At 42.1% G+C, this 24803-nt stretch overlaps 2 protein-coding genes across 2 annotated transcripts; both read right to left on the reverse strand.

The window, feature by feature from the left end:
- Nucleotides 1-2518: 2518 nt before the first annotated feature.
- LOC133055937 (olfactory receptor-like protein DTMT) lies at nt 2519-3463 on the reverse strand. Its single transcript, XM_061141014.1, has one exon. The coding sequence runs from the start codon at nt 3461-3463 to the stop codon at nt 2519-2521; it is 945 nt and encodes a 314-aa protein (XP_060996997.1).
- A 5210-nt stretch (nt 3464-8673) lies between these two features.
- Nucleotides 8674-9618, reverse strand: LOC133055938 (olfactory receptor-like protein DTMT). Its single transcript, XM_061141015.1, has one exon. It carries the CDS (start codon nt 9616-9618, stop codon nt 8674-8676), a length of 945 nt encoding a protein of 314 aa, XP_060996998.1.
- Nucleotides 9619-24803: the final 15185 nt, after the last annotated feature.

Here is a 24803-nt window from a genome sequence, read left to right on the forward strand (position 1 = left end):
GACCATGACCCGAGATCCTGCTCCCCTTTATTCACTAAAGTATGAAAAATATCACCCTCTGTAGTCATCACCTGTGTCTGAAAACTCCCTTCTCTATCTCCCATTCTGCACATCCTCGGGCCTAAGGGGCCCTGGATCCCAGAGGAGTCTGGGTCCTGGAGAGATTTATTAAAGACAAAGCAATTGTCCAGGACCTCTCTAGCACAAATGCTCTCACGGTCCAGGAGCAATGACTGATTACAATCACTGATCACACCTGACTATACTTTGAGGGAAATTGAGGATGCAGAACTCATGCAGGAAAGCTTAAACGCTGCCTCTTTAGGAGGCCTTTGTGGTTGGAGCCCGCAGGTGGAAAGTAAAAGAGGATGGTTGGTGAAGACATACTGTGAATATCCTAAAAAACCTGAGGAGTGTAACAGGCTCTTTTCTGTGGTCAACAAGAAGCCTTCAGTGGTTTGAGTAAAGTATCAAGAAACAGACACATTTTTTTTGCTTTTTGGGCCTTGTTGGGCAGCATGTGGGATCTTCGTCCCTTGACCAGCGATCAAACCCTTGCCCTGTGACGTGGAAGCAAAGAGTCTTAACCATGGGAACACCAGGGAAGTCCCCAAGACACATATTTTGGAAAGATTCTGAGGGTGGCAAAATCTCTCAGTAAAACACCATTTCCCATAAACCACCTGACGCTAACAAGGAGTCGATATCTATGACACAACTGTATGCAGATATATAGAAAGTACTGGAATAAGAGACAAGAGAAACTCTCCCCGATCATATTCCATTTTTCCTCAAGCAAAGATAGAAAAGAAAACCCAGTTTGAATCCCACTGAAATACACTGATTACTTCTGTGGGAAAACATTACTGACACCTGCCACTTCCATTGTCTCTAAAACTCCCCAGTGGTATCAGAACACCTCCTAACTCCAGCTCTTCCTTACGCTGAAGTCATATACGGCCACAAAGCCATAACTGACTTTTCTTGGCTGCGCTCTGTCTTTGTCGCTGCGTGTGGGCTTTTCTATAGTTGCGGTGAATGGGGCTCCTCTGTAGTGGTGGTGCATTCTCTTCTCATTGCGGTGGCCTCTCTTGTTTCAAAGCCCCGGCTCTTGGCTCACAAGCTTAAGTAATCGTGGCACATGGGCATGAGAGAGGTGCCTGGTGAGCTAAAGGCCATGGGGTCCCTGCAGAGTCAGACATGACTTGGCAACTAAACAACAGCAAAGACAAATGAAACTATTGTAGCAAAGGAGATAGAAAGCTCACTTGAGGGTCAGGGCAGGTCAAGAAGACATTGGAGACATGAAAATAAATCAGAGGAGACAAGGTTAATGACAGAATAATGCAAACCTTTTCTCATGAAGAGATAAGTAATATCTATATTCATCAATGAAAGGTCTAGTTTAGCAGAGGTAAGCAGGGGAGTGAGAATTTTGAGTTTTAAAATATTGACCTTGAGGACAGACTATTATTTAGAGCATGGCTTTGGTTATTTTTTACACACACACACACAAATTAAATTGTTTAAAAAAGGGACACATACAGAAGAAAGGGCTCACTCCACCTTTGTATGTGGCAGACCTGGGTTCTAAGTGGCCTTTCTAAGACCATAGTATGGCCTGGATGGTGGCCTCACACAACCGGAAAGGCAAGCTTCAGGAAGGGATATCTGACCCAAGAATTTGTTGCCATAGCAGCACGTAGTGGGGCAAGGAGGCAGCGTAACCCACATTAATGTCATTTTACAAGCGATCACAGCTATGCTGTTTCTTTTAGTCTCCTCCATATTTTCAGGGCTTCCCTGATGGCTCCGATGGTAAAGAATCCCCCTGCAATGCAGGAGATACAAGAGATCCAGGTTGTATCCCTGGGTCGAAAAGACCTCCTAGAGGAAGAAATGGCAACCCACTCCAGTATTCTTGCCTGGTGAATTCCACGGGCAGAGGAGCCTGCTGGCTACAGTCCATGGGTTGCAAAGAGCTGGATACGGCTGACCAACTAACACTTTCCTCACTTCCGAATTGTCAAATGGGACCTCGGGGGTTGTCTGGTTCAGTAAATATCAGTAGGCTGCTGTGGTCCCAGGTTCTGTAGTTTCAATGTCTTCATTCATGCAATGTCTGTTCAAGGTGGTGGGGTCAAGGGCAGAATGGTTAGGGTGTCTCCACAGCAAATGAGTAAATATTCAGTCAACAGGAGAGTTTATTTTATCAGTAAATAAAACCCTGGAAACAGTAAAGAAAAAATGGGGGATACAAAAATTATGGAAGTTTAAAAATGAGGCTTCTTAGAGTAACCTGGAGAAAAAGTTGACGAAGATTCTGCTAGTAGATCACTGACATCCCCTTTCCAAGTCCTACTATAGACCTCCACCCTATCTCCTTTACTTACTGGGCAATATCTTACTATGGAATTTTAACAAAAAGATCATTGAGAAAAGAAGTCTGGGTTAATATTCCCATATTAATACCAATATACGAACCACATAAAATTATGCAAACATCCCAACTTGACCATCACAAAGAAAAGGGAGCTTTTTTCCTACAAAGGACTCTTCCCAGAGCTCCCTTCATGTCTCTGTTCCTCAGGCTGTAGATGAAGGGGTTCAACATGGGGGTCACCACAGTGTACATCATAGCCATCACAGTCTCCTTAACAGTAGAATTACTAGCTGATGGGCATAAGTAGAGACCAATAACTGTCCCGTAAAACAGGGACACCACAGTGAGGTGGGAGCCACAGGTAGAGAAGGCCTTGCGGATACCCCTCGCAGAAGGGACCTTGAGGATGGAGGACACGATTCGAGCGTAGGACATGATGATGAGTAGAAAAGGGATCACAAGAACGAGCCCTCCCATGATAAATATCACCAGCTCATTAACTCGAGTGTCAGAGCAGGACAGCTTCAGCAGAGCAGACATGTCACAGAAAAAGTGGGGGATCACATTGTCTGCACAAAAGTGCAGCCTGGCCATGAGCAGGGTGTGCAACATGGCATGAAACGTGGTCAGTATCCAGGACAGCACCACCAGGAAGAGACAGAGCCTGGGGCTCATGACGGTGGTGTAGTGCAGGGGGAAGCAGATGGCCACGTAGCGGTCATAGGCCATGGCCACAAGGAGGAAGTCCTCCAGGTCTCCAAAGAACAGGAAGAAGTACATTTGTATCAGGCAGCCAGGATAAGAGATGGACGGGTCTTGGCTCTGCATGTCCTGTAGCAATTTGGGCATTGTGACAGAGGAGAAGCAGAGGTCAGAGAAAGACAGGTTACTGAGAAACAAATACATGGGTGTGTGGAGGTGGGGGTCCAGGCAAATGAGGATGATGATGAGAAGGTTCCCCAGGACGGTGGTAACATACATGGCCAGGAACAGGACATAGAACAGGTTTCGATGCTCCGACTCGATGGGCAGTCCCAACAGGAGGAACTCTGAGATAGTAGTTTGATTCCTTCCTGTCATGCTCTGTCTCCAGTGTCCTTAGGAAGAAATAACAATGCCCATGAAAACTTGAATTTCAAATTGAGCATAGATATATGGGCCACTAGATGCTCTGCAAAAATACTTTATATCATTCTCATCACAATAACTACAATCTTGACAGGACTCCAATTCTCTATAATCAGAATCTCTATGATTAGAAATCATTTATTTTCTTACTTTGTTTTAAAATGTAGTAATATTCCAGATTTTATAAAGCACACTCTTATCCACTAAGTCCTGAGACACAGGATGTATTGGTTTTTCCTCATACCCCCTACTAACTGTAGTTGACTTCTGTTTTGTCAATATCTTCAAGTTGATTGGTGCTCCTGGGCTTTTCCCTAAGCATGGTCCCCTTGTAATTCTATACATACCAGGAGGAAAAACATCTCCTCCAATGACTTGATGGTTATTTAAGCTTTACTTGCAAATGTGTCTGTAATCTATGAAAGAGTATACTCAGTGGCCTAATTGTTGGGGACGTCACCCCCTTGTTTGCAGCAAAGAAATTCATGATGTATCTTTGCCCTTCCCCCAATTCCCTCCTCTTCTAATGTCCCATATTTCTCAGTAAAAGGGAATCCAGGTGCTCCACAACCTGCAAGTATTCTTTCATTCCCGTCTTTGGTCATTATCAGCTTCCTATCTGTGGGCAAGTCCTACAGATTCTCCTACCCTCAGACACTCCCATTAGCCACCTCAGTACACTTGATCTGGCTGATGTCATGTCCTTTCTCTATCACTGGAACGGCCTCCTAACTCATCTCCCTGCTTCCACGATTAAACCCTTCTCCTTCAGTATCCTTTGATGACACTGTTTATAGCTTTCTTCCCTGCTGAATGGTAAAGTACCTGTCGGACAGGCCATGTCTGCCGTCATGACTACAGCAGTGCTTGCAGCTGGTAGAGTGTCTGAACGTAGCCGATGTGTCATAACACTCATTGGTTGTGCTTCCAGCTGAAACATGCATTCTTCCAACTTGAAAGATAGCCAGCTCCTTCTAAATTAGGAGTTTGCTGTCTGGTCCTACTGAATCCTCCCAGAATAAGAAGTACTAGACTCAACTCCTAGTGCTACCGCTTTGGCACTGAATTTGACACTGTATTACTGAATTCATGGATGTAATTGGTCCCCATGGAAAATGTCCCCACACCAGATACACTATTCTCTTCATGATCACAGAGGATATAGAGATATTTATCTATATAGATAATATAAATATAGATATAGAGGCACTCTCCAACTGGTTTATTTTCTTTCAAGAATCCTGATTTATCCAACACAGTGTGCCTCAAAGCTGACCAAAAAAGCAAAGGAGAAGCATCAACAGATGTAGGAAGCTCCTTCATGAAAGACATAACCGAATCCAACATCCGGAATTTCACTCCTTGATGTGGGTTGATCCAGCCATGTCAACAGGTTTTACACATGGACATAGGTACTGATATCACAGTGAGAAGAATCATTGAAGAAAATCATAATTTTCTCAGAAGTTTTTTCCCTGGCAAGTGAGCAGGTCCCAAGTCTTGTGCCAAGCATGTGACTGCGGATCACAAAGCAGAGACAGGACTTGGGGATGTTATTACTGATGATGCCATAAGCCTCTCACACTCTACACCCGTTAGAATAGTAGTTCTCAGCCTGGACTTCACATAAGCAACATATTGCAGTGGATCTAAAATTTAATCATCCATGAAAATCCCCTGGGAGTTCCGGGAAACCCTGATTTTGACACAGTAGGTCTGCTCCTGCACTTTTTTGCTAAGTACTAGTAACATTATTATGGCATAATGCTTCTGCACTTCAATTAGCACCCAGCTAATACCCATGCCACAGTCCATGGACTACACAGTGAGTAGCAAGGATACTTGATACATTTTAAAAATAAAAATTACTGAAGTCCTCAGATATATTTAACCACACTTTTTTATTGGATCATCGTTGCTTAACTCCATGGCATCATGAGGAGTCGGACACGACTTTGTGGCTGAAGAACAACACATGTGCTTCACAATATTGTGTTAATTTCTGCTGTGTAACATCCATACAAAATGTTCTAAAGCTCCAAAGTTATTCTAATATCAAATAAATGTTCAGAACTATGATATTAATGCCTAGAATGAGCTGTCAGTATGCTGAAATTATTCAATAACGTGGGAATAAAAATACAGTGAGTAACACACAAGAATGTTGTCATTAATGAAAGCAGATTATACCTGGTAGAATATCAATAAACATTTCTCAAATGTAGTGAAATTTTAGGAGGGAGAGAGGTGGAAAAGAGGAGCATTACTATACCTGAAAAACTCTCCTGCAGAATATCATACAACCTGGGAAACCAAGACCCTCAGGTTGGAAGGTTTCAAAGGGATTAGCTCATTCACCCTCTGCCCAACTTACCCAGTGTGTGAGGGTGACTCCAGGACCCTGACCTGAGATCCTGCTCCCCTTTATTCACTAAAGCATGTAAAATATCACCCTAAAGCATGTAGTCATCACCTGTGTCTGAAACCTCCCTTTTCCATCTCCCATTCTGCACATCCTCAGGTCTAATGGGCCCTGGATCCCAGAGGAGCCTGGATCCTGGAGGGATTTATTAAAGACAAAGCAATTGCCCAGGACCTCTATAGGACAAATGCTCTCAGGGTCCAGGAGCAGTGACTGATTACAATCACTGATCACACCTGACTATACTTTGAGGGAAATTGGGGATGCAGAGCTCATACAGGAAAGCTTAACCCCTGCCTGTTTAGGGAATGGACAGCAAACCTTTGTGGTTGGAGCCCACAGGTGGAAAATAAAAAAGGATGTTTGGTGAGGCCATACTGTGACTATCCTAAAATATCTGAGTGTAGCAGCCTGCTTTCTGTGGCAACAAGAAGCCTTCAGTGAGTTTGAGTAAAGTGCCTAGAAAGACATTTTGGTTTTCAGCCATGCTGGGCAGCATGTGGAATCTTAATTCCTGGACCAGGGGTCTAACCTGCACCCCTTTAAGTGTAAACTCAGAGTCTTCACCACTGAACCATCAGGCAAGTCACAAGACACATATTTTGGAAACATTCTCAAGATTGCAAAATCTCTCAGTAAAACACGATTTCCCATAAATGACCTGCAGCTAACTAGGAGTCGTTACCTATATGACACAACCATATGCATTTATACAGAAAGTACTAGAATAAGAGACAAAAGAAACACTCCCTGATCATATTCAATTCTTCCTCAAGGCAAGAAAGAAAAGAAAACCCAGTGTGAATCCCACTGAAGTACTTCTGCCTTCTTACCTCTGTGGGAAAACGATACTGGCACCTGTCACCTGCATCATCTCTAATACTCCCCAGATGTCAGAATACCTCCTAGACTCCAGCTCTTCCTTATGCTGCAGTTATCTATGGCCACAATGCCATAATTAACTTTTTTTTATGGCTGTGCTGGGTCTTCGTTGCTGTGCATGGGCTTTTCTGTAGTTGCCGCGAACAGGGGCTCCTCTGTAGTTGTGGTGGGTGGGCTTCTCATTGCAGTGGCCTCTCTTGTTGCAGAGCATAGGCTCCTGGTGCACAGGCCTAAGTAGTTGTGCTACATGGGCTTAGTTGCCCTACGGCATGGCAGAGGAGCCTGGTGAGCTAAAGTCCACGGGGTAGCAAAGAATTGGACACGACTTAGCAACTAAACAACTACAACAAAGACAAACTAAACTATTGTAGCAAAGGAGATAGAAAGAGCACTTGAGTTCAGGGCAGGTCAAGAAGACAATGTAGACATGAAAATATATCAGAGGAGAGGTTAAGAGACAGAATAATGCAAACCCTTGCTCAAGAAGAGATAAGTAAATATCTATATTCAACAATTAAAAGTCCAGTTTAGCAGAGGTAACCAGAGGAGTGAGAATTTTGAATTTTAAGTAGTATTGAACTCAAGTATAGCATTAGTATTAGTCACTAAGTTGTGTCTGACTTTTTGCGACCCCATGGACTGTAGCTGGCCAGACTCCTCTGTCCATGGGATTCTCTAGGCAAAAATACAGGAGTGGGTTGCCATTTCCTCCTCAACAAAGAAGTCTGTGACTGGCTGTGATCAGTTAATTGTAAACACCACTGCACTTGGACCAGCCTGACCTTGAGGACAGAGTATTATTTAAAGCATGGTTTTGGTTATGTTTTTTTAAAAAAAAAAAAAAACATGTTAAATTAACTGTTACAGAAAGGGACACAGATACTGAAGAAGGGGCTCCCCTCTCCACCTCTTTAGTGTGGCTGACCTGGGTTCTAAGTGGCCTTCCTGGGAGCATGGCATGGTCTGGATGGTGTTCTCACACAACCGCAAGGGCCAGCTTTAGGAAGGGACCACTGGCCCAAGAATTTGCTGCCGTAGTGGCACGCAGTCGGCCAAGGAGGCAGCTCATCCCATTAGTGTTATTTAACCAGCTATCACAGCTATGCTATTTCTTTAGTCTCCTCCATATTTTCAGGGCTTCCCTGGTGGCTCAGATGGTAAAGAATCCCCCTGCAGTGCAGGAGACACAAAAGATCCAGGTTCAGTCCCTGGGTAGAAAAGATCCCCTGGAGGAAGAAATGGCAGCAGCCCACTCCAATTTTCTTGCCTGGAGAACTCCACGGGCAGAGGAGCCTGCTGGCTACGGTCCATGGGGTCGTAAAGAGTTGGGCCCAACTGAGCAACTAACACTCTCTTCATTTCCATATTTTCAAATGGGGGGTTGGTTCAGTAAATATTAGTAGGCTTCTGTGGGCCCAGGTTCTGTAGTTTCAGTCTCTTCATTCATGGAATTTCTGTCCAAGGTGGTGGGTCAAGGGCAGAAGGGAGAGGGTGTCTCCACAGTAAATGAGTAAATGCTCAGTAAACAGTAGAGTTTATTTTATCAGTAAATAAAACACCGGAAACAGTAAAGAAAAAAGGTGGGGTGGGGATACAAAGATTAGTTGGAAGTTTAAAAATAATGCTTCTTAGAGTAACCTGGAGAGAAAAAATAAGCAAGATTCTGCTAGTAGTTCAATGACATCCCCTTTCCAGGTCCTACTACCTACCTCCACCATATCTCTTTTACTTACTGGACAATATCTTACTATGAAATTTTAACAAAAAGATCATTGAAAAAAGAAGTCTGGGTTAATATCCCAACATTAATATCAATATACCTGCTGCAAAAAGTTGTGTAGAAATCCCATCTTTAGCATCACAGAGAGAAGGGGGTTTTCTTTTTCCAAAAGACTCTTCCCAGAGCTCCTTTCATGTCTCTGTTCCTCAGGCTGTAGATGAAGGGGTTCAACATGGGGGTCACCACAGTGTACATCATAGACATCACAGTCTCCTTAACAGTAGAATTACTAGCTGATGGGCATAAGTAGAGACCAATAACTGCCCCATAAAACAGGGACACCACAGTGAGGTGGGAGCCACAGGTGGAGAAGGCCTTGCAGATACCCCTCGCAGAAGGGACCTTGAGGATGGAGGACACAATTCGACCATACGACGTGATGATGAGTAGAAAAGGGATCACAAGAATGAGCCCTCCCGTGATAAATATCACCAGCTCATTAACTCGAGTGTCAGAGCAGGACAGCTTCAGCAGAGCAGACATGTCACAGAAAAAGTGGGGGATCACATTGTCGTCGCAAAAGTGCAGCCTGGCCATGAGCAGGGTGTGCAACATGGCATGAAACGTGGTCAGCACCCAGGACAGCACCACCAGGAAGAGACAGAGCCTGGGGCTCATGATGGTGGTGTAGTGCAGGGGGAAGCAGATGGCCACGTAGCGGTCATAGGCCATGGCCACAAGGAGGAAGCTCTCCAAGTCTCCACAAAACAGGAAGAAGTACATTTGTGTCAAGCAGCCAGCATAGGGGATGGACAAGTCTTGGCTCTGCATGTCCTGAAGCAATTTGGGCATCGTGACAGAGGAGAAGCAGAGGTCAGAGAAAGACAGGTGACTGAGAAACAAATACATGGGTGTGTGGAGGTGGGGGTCCAGGCAAATGAGGACGATGATGAGAAGGTTCCCCACGACGGTGGTAACATACATGGTCAGGAACAGGGCGTAGAACAGGTTTTGATGTTCTGACTCGATAGGCAGTCCCAGGAGGAGGAACTCTGAGACAATAGTTTGATTCCTTCCTGTCATGCTCCGTCTCTAGTATATTTAGGAAGAAATAGCAGTGTCCACAAAAACCTGAATTTCAAAATAAACAATATTTCTATGACAGAAACATGTGTTAGGTGTTCTGCAAAAAAATATTTTATATCATTCTCATCACAGTCATTATAATCTCTACAGTACTACAAATCTCTATAATCAGAATCTATGATCAGAAATGACTTTCTTCACTTCTTTTTAATGTGCAACAATATTTCAAATTTTCTAATATACTGTTGTCCATTAATTTCTGAGACACAAAATGTGGTGGTTTTCATCGTGCCTAGCCGGACATCCTCACAAACTGCAATTGGCTCTTGCTTTGTCAGTATCTCACATGTTGATGCTCAGGGGCTTTTCCCTGAATGCAGTTCTCTTATAACAGTGGTACATAAACCACCAAGAAAAATTCATGTACTGAATGGCTTTGCTTACCACTTAAAATTCACATGTAGATTTCTCAGGGCTTCCCAGGTGGCTCAGTGGTAAAGAATCTGCCTGCCAATACAGGAGACACAAGAGACACAGGTTCAATCCCTGGGTCAGGAAGATCCCCTGGCGGAGGAAATGGCAACCCACTCCAGCATTCTTGCCTGGTAAATCCCATGGACAGTGGAGCCTGGCAGGCTACAGTCCACGGAGTCACAAATGACTCAGACACAACTTAGCAGCTAAACAACAGCAACAACAAATGTATACATTTTCAGATTAACAGATCACTGAAGTTCATGACCAGCCCCCGGCCCCACTCCAAATTCCCTCCCTCCTCCCATATCCCCAGAAAAGAGTTTCAGGAGCTCCAGATGAAAACATGAGAGTTTTCTCTTATTCCCTCCTTTCTTTTATCCTCAAAATCCAATCTGTCAACACATCCTACATATTAATCTCCTTTCTTACTCATCCATTCTTTATCCCCTTGGGGCTGGTTGATCTAGCCATGTCAACAGGTTCTACACCAGGACATTGGTTGGTACTGGCAGACTTTCCTGGTGCCTCAGTGCTAAAGAGATCTCTAGTCTTTCCCATTCTATTGTTTTCCTCTATTTCTTTGCATTGATCATTGAGGAAGGTTTTCTTATCTCTCCTTGCTATTCTTTGGAACTCTGCATTCAAATGGGTATATCTTTCCTTTTCTCCTTTGTCTTTCGCTTCTTTTCTTTTCACAGCAATTTGTAAGGCCTCCTCAGACAACCATTTTGCATTTTTCCATTTCTTTTTGCATTTTTTTCTTAGTCTATCTTAAAGGAGATCAATCCTGAGTATTCATTGGAAGGACCGATGCTGAAGCTGAAACTCCAATACTTTGACCACCTGATGCAAAGAACTGACTCATTTGAAAAGCCCCAGATGCTGGAAAAGCTTGAAGGCAGGAGGAGAAGAGGACAACAGATGATGAGATGGTTGGATGACATCACTGACTCAATGGACATGAGTTTGAATAGGCTCCAGGAGTTGGTGATGGACAGGGAAGCCTGGCATGGTGCAGTCCATGTGGTCGCAAAGAGTTGGACACAACTGAGTGACTGAACTGAACAGTGGTAAAGAACCTGCCTTCCAAGGCAGGAGAAGCAAGTTTGATACCTGGGTCAGAAAGATCCCTTGGAGAAGGAAATGGCAACCCACTCCAGTATTCTTGCCTGGAGAATCTTATGGTCAGAGGAGCCTGGGGGGCTACAGTCCATGGGGTTGCAAAGAGTTGGATACAACTTAGTGATTAAATAGCAACACCATAGTTACTGGCATCATAGTGAGAAGAAACACTGAGGGAAAATCATACACCTGGTTTCTCAGAATTTTGTTTCCCAGGTAAATGAGCAGGACCTTACTCTTGTATCAAGAGTGTGACCAGCAATCACAAACCAGAGACAGGACCTGGGGATGTTGTCACTAATGTTGCCATAAGCCTGTCACATTCTATACTCGTTAAGTCAGTAGTTTGCAGCCTGGACTGCACATAAGGAAATCTAAGGCAGCACTTCTAAAATTTAATATCCATGAAAATCTCTTGGGAGTGCTGGTGAAACATTGATTTAGAAATAGTTGACCTGTTTCTGCATTTTAAATTAGCACCCAGGTAATGCCCATTTCACAGTCCACATAGTAAGTAGCAAGAATACATGATGGTTTAAAAATTAGGATTGCTGGATGCTTCAGAAAAATGTAACCACAATCTTTGAGAGGAAGCACATACAAAGTTTTTAAAGCTCCAAGGTGATTCTAAAATAAAGCCAGGGTTCAGAAGTATGGCATCAATGCCACCCCAAGAGTTGTCAGTCTGCAGAAATTACACAATATTGTGGGAATCAGTGATATGGTAATACATAAGAATGTTATCATTAATGAAAATAGATCGAATGGGTAAACATTAACAAAAAATTCTCAAATTCTCAAAGTTTGGTTGGGGGGTGGGGAGCAGAGAGGGGGAAAAGAGGAGAGTTACCATACTTGAAGGGTTTCCCTGGTGGCTCAGATGGTAAAGAATCCGCCTGCAATGCGGGAAATCTGGGTTCAATCCCTGGATTGAGAAGATCCCCTTGGAGGAGGGCATGGCAAGCCACTCTGGTACTCCTGCCTGGAATCCCTGTGGACAGAGAAGCCTGGCAGGCTACAGTCCATGGGGTTGCAAAGAGTTGAGCACAACTGAGTGACTAAGTGCACCATACTTGAAAAACTCTCCTCTGCAACACCACACAACCTGGGAAACCCTGATCTGATTCTGTAGCCCATTTCTACATTTTTAGTTAGCAGATAATGCCCATGCTGTGGTCCATGGACTACACAACAAGTAATAAGAATACATCAAGCTTTAATAAATAAGGTTACTGGGCAGTCTCAGAAAAATTTAATCACAACTTCTGAGAGCAAGCCTGTGCAGTTTTTTAAAGCTCCCGGGTGATTCTAAAATAAAACAAGTGGATATCTCTGGCTGTCCAGTGGTTAAGACTCCAGCTTCTACTTCAGGGGGCATGGATTCAGTCTCTGATCAGGTAACTGGGATCCCACATGCCTTGTGACATGGCCAAAAAAAGTAAATAAAAATAAACTTTTAGGAAATAAAATAAGATGCTCAGAACTTTTGTATCAATACCTACCTCCAGAGGTATTATGCTGAAATTGTGCAATCTTGTGAAAGTACTTTACACAGTAAGTAATATTTATAAATGCTATCATTAATGAAAAACTAGATTCTAACTGGTGTGTGTGTGCCAAGTCGCTTCAGCCATGTCCTACTCTTTGTGACCCTATGGGCTGTAGCCCACCAGGCTCCTCTGTCCATGGGATTCTCCAGGCAGGAATACTAGAGTGGCTTGCCATGCCCTGGGATTGAACTCCAAGGGATCTTCCTGACCCAGGGATTGAACTCAGATCTCATACATCTCCTGCATTGGCAGTGGAATCTTTACCACTAGCACCACCTGGGAAGCCCTCTAACTGATAAATAGTAATAAAAATATTTCTAGGATGTGGGATAGTTTGGGGAGGAAGAGAGGTGGAAAAGAAGAGGGTTATCATACCTGAAAAACTCTCCTGCAGAACATCACACAACCTGGGAAATCAAGACCTTCAGATTGAAAGACCCTAAGGGATTAGTTTATTCACCCTCTGCCCAACTTACCCATTGTGTGAAGGTGACTCCAGGACCCTGACCTGAGATTCTGCTCCCCTCTATTCACAAAGGCATGTGAGATATCAGCCTCTGTAGTTATGACCTGTGTCTTTAACCTCCCTTCTCACATCTCCCATTCTTTATCTTTGGGCCTAAGGGGCCCTGGATCCCAGAGGAGTCTGGATCCTGGAGGAACTCATTAAGGAGAAAGCAATTACCCAGGACCTCTTTGGGACAAAGGGCTTCCCTTGTGGCTCAGCTGGTAAAGACCCTGCCTGCAATGTGGGAGACCTGGGTTCGTTCCCTGGGTTGGGAAGATCCCCTGGAGAAGGGAAAGGCTACCCACTCAGTATTCTGGCCTGGAGAATTCCATGGACTGTATAGTCCATGGGGTCGCAAAAAGTCAGACACAGCTGAGCGACTTTCACACTTTGGGACAAAAGTTCTCAGGGTCCAGGAGCAGTGGCTGATTACAATCACTGAGCACACCTGTCTATACTTAGGGAATGTAGAGATGGTGAGAAGCTCATATATGGATGCTTAATGGGAACAGATAGTAGGATGTGGGTTGGAGCTTACGTTTTGGAGATGAAGAAGGATGATTGGAGAAACCATTAAAATAGGCAGGAACAAAACTGTGAATATCCTAAAATAGCTTAGGAATTTAGGAGGCTTATTCCATGGCAAAAAGAAGTGTTTGGTGGTCTTTGAGCAATGTGATGCATATTTTTGGAAAGATTTTCAGGGTAGTAAATCTCTCACTACCATCCACTTCCCTATAAACACACCACAGAGGAGAGTTAAGAAAGATTAGACTTCTATGAGCCAAACATGTGCAGATATATATATATACATATATATATATATATATATATATATATATATATATATATATATATATATATATATATATATATATATATATATAAAGTACAAGAATAAGAGAAAAGTTAAACTCTCCCTGAATATGTTCAATTCTTCTTCTCTTCGAAATAGAAAAGAAACCTAGGTTTTCATTCCAATGAGTTATGTCTAGCTCCTCACCTCCCTAGGAAAAACTTAATAGCAACCTGCCCACCATGGTCTCTGGTAATCTCCATATGTGTCTGATTATCTCTGGGTCTCTGATTATCTCTGTAGTCCCGAAATTGACTACAAGGCCATAAAACATTTATAACTCTTTTTTTTTTTACTACTGATTCCATTTTCTCCTTGGCCATCATCTCAGCTGTACAGACGCCTTAGTTGTTGCTGTTTAGTTGCTGAGTTGTGTCCGACTCTTTGCAACCCCATGGACTGTGTGGCCTGCCAGGCTTGTCTGTCCATGGGATTTCCCAGACAAGAATACTGGAGTGGGTAGCCAATTCCTTCTCCAGGGAATCTTCATGACCCAGGGGTCAAACCCACATCTCCTGCATTGGCAGGCAGTTTCTTTACCACTGAGCCACCACTGAAGCTTTATGGGGCCCTTCACATGCTGGTATAATGCAAACCTTCATTCCTAGGGAACATGCCTCTTCGTTTGTCTTGCTTTATTAGGTTGTTATAGTTTCATTAACATTTATTATGGTACATGAAAATACAAAGGGGTTCTCAAAGAATTTTCAAGAATTTCAAACATAGGCCTGTCTGCTCCAATTGTGTACAGCAGCCTAGTTTTCCCTTGGTAATTAATAATGCCATCCCAGGCAGAATGGCAACCCTGTCAGTTCATGTAACAACCACAGTTGTTATATATTAGAAACTAATACAATATTATGTTAACTGCACCTCAACTTTAAAAAAAGAAATAAGTCCAATAATCATTTTTTTAAATGTCCAGGTGGTTGGCTGAATTTCCAATTCAATGAGAAACCACTGTTGCATCCCCTGGTAGAAGGACTCTTCCCTGAAGACCTACATGGGGCACTTCTTGTGCACATTTTTAGTTCTCTCAGCTTCATCCACTATTCCAGCCACAGTTACAGTAACCAACTCTGCACCAGCTTCAGCTAACTTAGTAGATGCAACCTGATGGCTCCTCACCTTCTCCTCCAAGCTCTCTGTTCTGGGACTTCTCTGACTTCACGAAACACTGTCATGGGAATTTTCTCAGTACTCATACAAGACATTTAGATGGATGATCTATCTGGAGTAATTTGTTGTTGAGAATGTGAGGTATGGATTGAGACACTTTATTTTTCAAATGGAAATTCAACTTTTTCAGCACCATTGGTTGAAAAAACTACTTTCCACTGAATTTTCTATATGTCTTTGTCAGAAATCAATGGACAACTGAAAATTGCAAATCAATATATTGTACACCTGAAACTTGAATAATATTGTACAACAACTGTACTGCAATTTAAAAAAATCAATGGATGATACATGAGTAGATCTATTTTTGGACTCTATATGCTATTCTACATTTTCTATTCTGATCCATATTTCTACATTTTCACTAATACCACAATTTCCTGATTATTTATCTTAATAGTAAGTCTAGAAATCAGACAACATGATTCCATTTGTTCTTTGTTTCCAAAGTCAAATTTGCTTTTTAATTACTTTGTCTTTATATATACATTTAACAACATGATTGTCAATTTGTACCCCCAAGATCCTGTTGGTGTGTTGATTTGAATTGTGTCTAAACTTGGCTGAGTTTTGAAACAGTCAATTTCATAAGAATATTAAGCCTTCAAATTCATGAACACATTCTGTCTATTCACTTCTTTAGACCTTTATTATTTCTTTAATCAGTGTTTTGTGATTTTCCACATAGGTCTTGTATATATTGTGTAAGATTCATACCTAAGGATCTAACCACTGGAGGAGGAAATGGCAACCCACTCCAGTATTCTTGTCTGGAAAATTCCATGGAGAGAGGAGCCTGGGAGGCTATAGTTCATGGGGTCACAAAGAGTTAGACATGACTGAGTGACTGAGCACAACTATTTAATAGCTGGATGCTATCATAAAGGGTAATTTAAAGGCTTTTTTAAACTTTATACTTGTTCATTGCTAGTTGATATAAACATAAATATGTTAATAGTATTTTATATGCACCCAGGGAACTGCATATCCTACATTGGTAGGCGTATACTTCACCATTGAGCCACCAGGGAAGCCCCATATATTAATATGCAAAAACATAATTTTTAAATATATTGACCTTGTACCTATGATATTATTAAACTAAGTTTAATAATTTAAACTAGTTTAATAAGTTAAATTAGTTACTGGAAACTATTTGGGATTTTCTACATACATAATCATGTTGTCTACAAAGAGAGATGGTTTCTTTTCTTAGTTTCCAATCTGCATACTTTTTACTTCTTTTTCTTACCCTTTCTCACTTCCTAGGACTTCCAGTAAAATACTGAATAAGAGTAGTGAGAGCAAACGTTTTTACTTTGTTCCTGATCTTAAGGAGAAAACGACTCAATGTTTTACCTTAACTATGATGTTAGCTATCATTTTTTTAGAAGTTGCTCTTCCATCAAGTTGAGAACATTTTCTTCTATTCCCAATTTGCTGAGAAGTTTTATAAATTTTCCTTCAACACTGCTTTAGCTGCATCCTACTAATTTTGATATACTGTCCTTTCATCTTAATTCAGAATATTTTCTAATTGTCCTTATGATTTCCTATTTGAACTATAGGCTATTTAGAAATGTATTGCCTACTTTCCAAATATTTGAGATATAACTACTTCATACCAAACAGAAAAATCATTTGTAGGCACACTGTGGATCTAAAGTAAGAATTTCACAGTATAACAATAAAGCCAATATATAACATAGAATATCATCAGGACTGGGAGAAAGAAAAAATTTTTTTACAAAGTAATTAAAAACACTATGACACTAGCAATATAAAGGGATATATTGCTTAAAAAAGGATTGCATTTAATTTTTTTAAATTCTGTCATCAAAAAATACCATTAAGAGTGAAAATGCAACAATATATTTACAACACATATAACATACATGGTAATCTAGAACAGTTTTAAAATTATTATATCCAGAATAAAGAACTCCTATAAATCAATAAGAAAAGGAAAATTTAACAGAAATATTAGAACTGGAGATGAAACAACAGACTGGTTCTGGACATTAGAACAGTTAGAACTGGACATGGAACAACAGTTCAGTTCAGTTCAGTCGCTCAGTCATGTCCAACTCTTTGCAACCCCATGGACTGTAGCATGCCAGGCTTCCCTGTCCATCACCAACTCCCAGAGCTTGCTCAAACTCACGTCCATCAAGTCGGTGATACCATCCAACCATCTCATCCTCTGTTGTCTCCTTCTCCTCCTGCCTTCAGTCTTTCAAAAGCATCAGGGTCTTTTCCAATGAGTCAGTTCTTTTCCATTGAGAACCCCATGGAACAACAGACTAGTTCCAAATCGGGAAAAGAGTATGTCAAGACTGTATATTGTCACCCAGCTTATTTAACTTATATGCAGAGTACATCAAACAAAATGCCGGGCTGGGTGAAGCACAAGCTGGAATCAAGATTGCCAGGAGAAATATCAATAACCTCATATACTCAGATGACACCACTTTTATGGCAGAAAGTGAAGAAGAACTAAAGAGCCTCTTGCTGAAAGTGAAAGAGGAGAGTGAAAAAGTTGGCTTAAAACTCAACATTCAGAAAACTAAGATCATGGCATCTGATCCCATCACTTCATGGCAAATAGATGGGGAAGCAATGGAAACAGTGACAGATTTTATGTGGGGGGAGGGGGTGGGCATCAAAATCATTGCAGATGGTGACTGCAGCCATGAAATTAAAAGACGCTTGCTCCTTGGAAGAAAAGATATGACCAACCTAGACAGCATATTAGAAAGCAAAGACATTACTTTGCTAACAAAGGTCCGTCTAGTCAAAGCTATGGTTTTTCCAGTAGTTATGTATGGATATGAGAGTTGGACTATAAAGAAAACTGAGCGCCAAAGAATTGATGCTTTTGAGCTGTGGTGTTGGAGAAGATTCTTGAGAGTCCCTTGGACTGAAAGGAGATCCAACCAGTCCATCCTAAAGGAAATCAGTCCTGAATATTCACTGGAAGGGCTGATGCTGAAGCTGAAACTCCAATACTTTGGCCACCTGATGAGAAAAACTGACTCATTGGAAAAGACCCTGATGCTTTTGAAAGATTGAAGAATTGAAGGCAGGAGGAGAAGGGGACAACAGAGGATGAAACCTTTGGATTGCATCACCGACTCAATGGACATGAGTTTGAGCAAGCTCTGGCAGTTGGTGATGGACAGGGAAGCCTGGCGTGCTGCAGTCCATGGGGTCACAAAGAATTGGACATGACTGAGTGACTGAACTGAACTGAACAGAAATATTAACTAAAGGTTTGAACAGATGTTTTACAAAAGAGAATATATGAATGACCAGTAAGCATATGAAAAGATACTCAACTTCACTAGATATCAGAGAAGTACAGAAAAGAAAGACCACTAAGCACTCACCGTAGTAACTAATCAAAAAATATTGTCAATATGATTGTTGGTAAAGATGTGAAGATACCAAACTCTCAGACACTGCTTCTAAGTGTGTATTTGGTATGATTGCTTTGGAAATACCTTTGGTAATATCTACTATTAGAACATCTGTTTCCTGGTTGCTCAGTTGGTAAAGAGTCTGCCTGCAATGCAGGACACCCAGGTTTGATCCCTGGGTTGGGAAGATCCCCTGGAGGAGGAAATGGCAACCCATTCCAGTATTCTTGCTTGGAGAATCCCATGGACAGAGGAGCTTGGCAGGCTACAGTCCATGGGGTTGCAAAAGTCAGACACGACCGAGCTACTAAACCTATGAACAATTTTACTGCTAGGTATTTACCCAAAAGAAGTGAAGTGAAAGTTGTTTCCAACTCTTTGTGACCCCATGGACTACAGAGTCCATGGAATTCTCCAGACCAGAATACTGGAGTGGGTAGCTGTTCCCTTCCCCAGTGCATCTTCCTGAGCCAATCAAACCAGGTCTCCTGTATTGCAGCAAATTCTTTACCAACTGAGCTTCCAGGGAACCCAAAAGAAATGTGTACACATATGCAAGAAAAGACATATACAAAAATATTCATAGTAGCATTATTTGTAAGAGTTACTCAGAAATCAAAAAGAACACATTACCAACACAACTGTATGGATGTATCTCAAAACATTATATTGATCAAAAGACCACAAAAAAATACAAGGGAGGATATACTATATCATTTTCATTTATATGAAATTCAAAAACAGACAATCTAATCTATAGTGATAGAAAACAGATCAGTAGATGACTGGGTCAGAGGATAGATGACTGATTGCTAAGGATCAGAACGGAACAGTGGGGTGACAAACATTCTAGATTTGGACCAGAATTGAGGTCACCTGAGTGCTTATATTTGTCAAAACTCTTTGAGCAATACACTTAAAAGGGTGCATTTTATTGTATGCATACTTTTCTTTCAACAAAAATTATCTTCAAAATACATGAGGTTCTGAGCAAGGAAAGTTATCAGGGATAAAGAGAGGCATTACATAATGGTAAAGGGTCATAACAATCTTAACATGTATGCACCCAACAAAAGGGCATCAAAATGTGTGAGGCAAAAAACTGCAAGGAAAAGTAGATGAATCCACTCTTATAACTGGAGACTTCAACACCCCTCCCTCAACATCCCTCCAGAAATGAACAGATCCAGCAGGCATAAAATCAGTAGGAACACAGCTGAACTTGATCAATATCATCGACCAGCTGGATACAACAGGCATCTAAAGACTACTTCATCCAACAACAGCAGATTATACATTTTTCCCAAGTTCATATGGAATATTTACCAAGGTTTACCATATTCTAAGTCACAATACACACTTCAAAAATTTTAAAGGATATGTGTCCAACAATGTCTGTTCACAGACTACAGAGGAATTAAACTAGAAATCAACAACCAAAAGATAGCTAGAAAATCCCCAAATATTTGGCAATTAAACACACATTTCTAGATAACACAGGAGTCAAAGAAGATGCTGCTTCTGCTGCTAAGTCACTTCAGTCGTATCCGACTCTGTGTGACTCCACAGACGTCAGCCCTCCAGGCTCCCCCGTCCCTGGGATTCTCCAGGTAAGAACACTGGAGTGGGTGGCCATTTCCTTCTCCAATGCATGGAAGTGAAAAGTGAAAGTGAAGTTGCTCAGTCATGTCCAACTCTTAGTGACCTCATGGACTGTAGCCTACTAGGCTCCTCCGTCCATGGGATTTTCCAGGCAAGAGTACTGGAGTGGGGTGCCATTGCCTTGTCTGTCCAAGAAAATAGCTCAAGATAAATTTTAAAGTATTTTGAAATAAATAAAGCACAATGTATCAAAGACAGAACTTCAAGAGAAGCTTAAAGTACTGAATGCTTATGTTAGAAAAGAAGAAAGATCTAAAATCAATAATCTAAGCTTTCACCTTAGGAAACTAGAAAAAGAAGGGCAAGCTAAGTTTGACATATGCAGAAAAAATAAATAATAAAACTTAGATGTCAATGAAATTGAAAATAAGAAATCTAGAGAAAATCAATGAAATAAAAACTGACTTTATTAAAGAGATCTGTAAAAATGGTAACCCCCTAGACAAGCTAACAAAAAAAAAAAAAAAAAAAGGACACAATTTACTAATTGAGAGAAACATCATTGCAGATCCCCTGGACATTAAAAGGACAATAACAGGATGCCATGAATAACTCTATGCCCACAAATTTGATAACCTCAGTGAAAAATACTAATTTCTTGAAAGACACAATTGGCAAAAACTCACACAAGAAAAACTAGATGGTTTCACAGGTAAATTCCACCAAAACTTAATAAGGAAGAATTAACACCTATCCTTCTGAAAAACTGAAGAGGCGGAAGCACTTCAAAACTCCTTTCATGAGGCTATCATTACTCTGATTTCAAGACCAGAGAAGGACACTACAAGAAAGAAAACTGAATGCCAACATCCCTGATAAATATAGATGCAAAATTGTCAACAAAATATTAGCAAACTGAATTCAACTGCAAATTTAAAAGATCATATAATGTGATCAAGTGGAAATAACCCATGGGTTTATTCATTCTGATTCTATCTCAAACTAAAGCTTCTGCACAGGAAGTAAAACCATCAATAGAGTAAAAAGGCATCATGGAAATGTCACGCGAGTGTATGTTCCTCGGTTCTTTGTCTCGTCACAACAGAAATTTGGAGTGATGGACATTAAAGCCCCTTGGCGGGCCACAGCTCTCGGAGGACAGACCATGTTATAGCTCTCAGGTCTCGAACGGACCGTGTTATAGCTCTTGAATAAATCAGTGTTACAGCTCAGTGTTACAGCTCTATTTATTTAGATGATAGCAGGAAAATCCATCTTCCAGGCATGAGGGCACGTCGCTCCAAAGACACGAAGAGAAGATCGCCCCATCGCGCGGGGGAGAGAGAGATAAAAGGGGAGAAGAGGGCTTTGGCTCCTCTTTTTATATGTTTCTCTGTCCCTGGGCCTGCCTTATGTAAATTGAGCTTAGGCAGGAGTGTTGTTTGTTTTACCTGAGGTTCTCACTCTGGTCCTTGGACTTTCCTTTGTTCTATTTTCGCGGGCTTTCCCTTCCAGGTCTTTTAGCCACCGCCATTTTGGACTCTTTTTCCCTATTCTAACTACCTAACAGAAAGAAGAAAATGTGTGCAAATCATCATCTTTACAAGGAGTAAATGTACAGAATTTATAAGAATCTTCTACAACTCAAAATCAAAAAATGAATAATCCTGGACTTCCCTGGTGGCCCATGGGCTAAGGCTTCATGCTCCCAATGCAGGGGTTCTGTGCTGGGTACCTGGTCAAGACCCCATATGCAGCCACTGACTTCACATGCCACAGCTGAAAGGACCCACAACTAAGACCTGGCGCAGTCAGATAAATATTTAAAAAACAAATCACCCTACTAAAAAATGGGCCAAGGACTTGAAGAGATATTTCTCCAAAGAAGACATGCAAATGGCTGCTACATATATGAAAAGGTGCTCAACATCACTAATCACCAAGGAAATGCAGATCGAACTATACTGAGATAAAACCACAGGTGTGTTGAGATGGATGCTATTTCTTTAAAAGATAACAAATGTTGGAGAAGATGTGGAGAAATTGGAACCATTATATACTATTAGCTATACATCCAAAGGAAGTGAATTCAGGACCTGAAAGTGATATCTGCATCCCCATATTTATTGCAGCACTATTCACAATAGCCAAGATTTGGAATTAGCCCAAAGGTCCATCAACAGATGAATGAACTTTTTAAATGTGTATACACATACAATGGACTACTATTCAGCACTTAAAACAAGAAAGTAATTCTGCCATTTGTGAGACCATGGATGAAACTAGAGGACTTTATGGTAAGTGAACCTGCTGAGCCATTGGGAAAGCCCATAAGGTGTGTTGATCAATTCCAAATAAGTAAGCAGAGAGAGATACACTTGAAGAGTGAGGCTGGTAACTAGACTCTGGCTTCCTTCCCCATACCTGAGGGAATAAGTTTTAGGACACCAGCTATGAGTTAGTTCTCAGGTAAACACAAACTAAACTATTGTAGCAAAGAAAATAAAAAGTTCACTTGAGGTTCAGGTCAGGTCAAAAAGACAAAAGAGTCATGAAAATAAATGAGAGGAGAAAAGGTTAAGAGAATAATGTGAACCTTTGCTGAAGATAATGTAAGTAAGAATCTATATTCAATAATGAAAAGCTTCTTTTAGCAGAGGAGTGAGAATTTTGAGTTTTGACCTGAGAGGACAGAGTATTATTTAAAGCAGGGTTTGGGTTTTTAAAAAAAACCACAATAGATTGTAAGGCGAGTGCAGAGAAAAAAGAGAGTGAGCCGGGCAGTCAGGTAAGAAAAGGAAATTTAACAGAGGGAAAAGAGAGGGTGACTGGCTCTTAAGGAGAACCAACATCCTCCCTTTCTGATGGAGTCCTTCTTACACCCCACCAATGAAAAATTCTCTGAAGGGATGGTCACGTAGCCAGAGGTCTGGAATCTGGTGGTTTTGCAGCTTTGAGAAGATAGGTGCCAGTGAGATAACAGGAAACTATTAGGGCAATTTGGTCAGTCTCACAGATCATTGTGATTTTTATTCTTTGTTTATGAGGTCAACATAACAAGCCATCTTGTCAATGAGACCCCATGTGGGCCCTACCATAAATTAGTTGTTTAATAACTTCAGACAAAGATCAAGTAAAACTTTTAAAATGATGCTTCTCAGAATTACTTTGGAAAATGAAGAGAAAGCCCTTGCCTGCAGGTCACTGACATCCCCTTTACAGTCCAGCTGTTAGTAGCCACACATTCAGGGAAACAAATTCACTCAGAAAGACAATGCAGATAGTGGAGTGCAGTTTATTACACCTTCAGGCAGAGTCTCCTCTTAGCCAAGGACCCAGACCAGTTTTTGTGAAAACCCAAGTGTACAAGCTCAAAGCCACCTCCTCAAATTCCCTGAAATTAGCCTGAACAAAGGAGAAGAAAGATACAATCAAAGTTAACCCCTGATTCATTTGCCTTAAGCCTAGGTAGTTAACAATGGACAATTATCAATAGGTCTGTGGTCATACCCCAATAAGCATAATAGAATGCATGATTCTATTCAGTTACACAGATAATTAGGGTATTCTTTGGAGAGTCAAGGTACGAGCCCTGGGGCTCTTCCTTCTGGGGCGGGGGTGGGGGGGGGTCTGGTTTTCCAGCTGGTGTGTCATTTTTGTAGACACTGGGCATATAGCTTAAAGTCCACAGTCCAGCCCAAGATGGAGTCCTGCTTTCAAGATAGAGCCTGTTCTGTCTGTTTCCTCCTTCACAGCTACATATCTCTGAAATGTCGGGCATGTTGAGGCATGCCCCGGAAAAGTGCCGCAGACAAGTTCCAGAGGCTGGCTAAACTTCCAGGGACCGACCCCCTGCAGCCTGGTCCAATCAGGTACTGACATGGAGCCCTTGGACACCAACCGCCGCTGTAGCCCGCGCTTTCTTCCTTATATGGGAAGACCAGGCTTGGACCGGGCTATAGCCCTGGCTATAAAACCTCTCCCCACCCCTCATACCTCGCAGACTCCCTTTGTCTCCTCACTCACCCGCCCCCGGGAGTTCTGCCTGAGAGCGACCGCCCAATAAAGGCCTTTATCAATGGTCCTTAGAGGTGGCTCTTTCTTCCCGCGGCATTTTCTAACATCTGGCGCCCAACATGGGGCTTGAGGTGAGGGCCCCCGGCACTCGCCGTTGAGGTCCCCTCGAGCTCCACCACCGCGGTAGCCCCGGACCCAGGCGGCTGACCAACCCCCCGGATGGCAGGATACGGGGTAAGTCCCTTCGGCTTTGAGGCCTGCCCTCCCTGGCGACCACCTCCTAGGGCCCAGTAACGGGTGCGCACTTACTGGGCCCTCCCAGTCACCAGCTTGTGGGGAGACGTCCCAAGCGGCTGAGTAGACCTCCGGCTTCGGCCTTTCCCGGTCCCCAGCTCGTGAGGAAGACGTTCCAAACGGCTGCACGGACCTCCGGCTTCCCTTGACACGTCCGA

The sequence above is a fragment of the Dama dama genome, chromosome 5 (genome assembly GCF_033118175.1).
Source record: "Dama dama isolate Ldn47 chromosome 5, ASM3311817v1, whole genome shotgun sequence".
NCBI classification, from domain to species: Eukaryota; Metazoa; Chordata; class Mammalia; order Artiodactyla; family Cervidae; genus Dama; species Dama dama.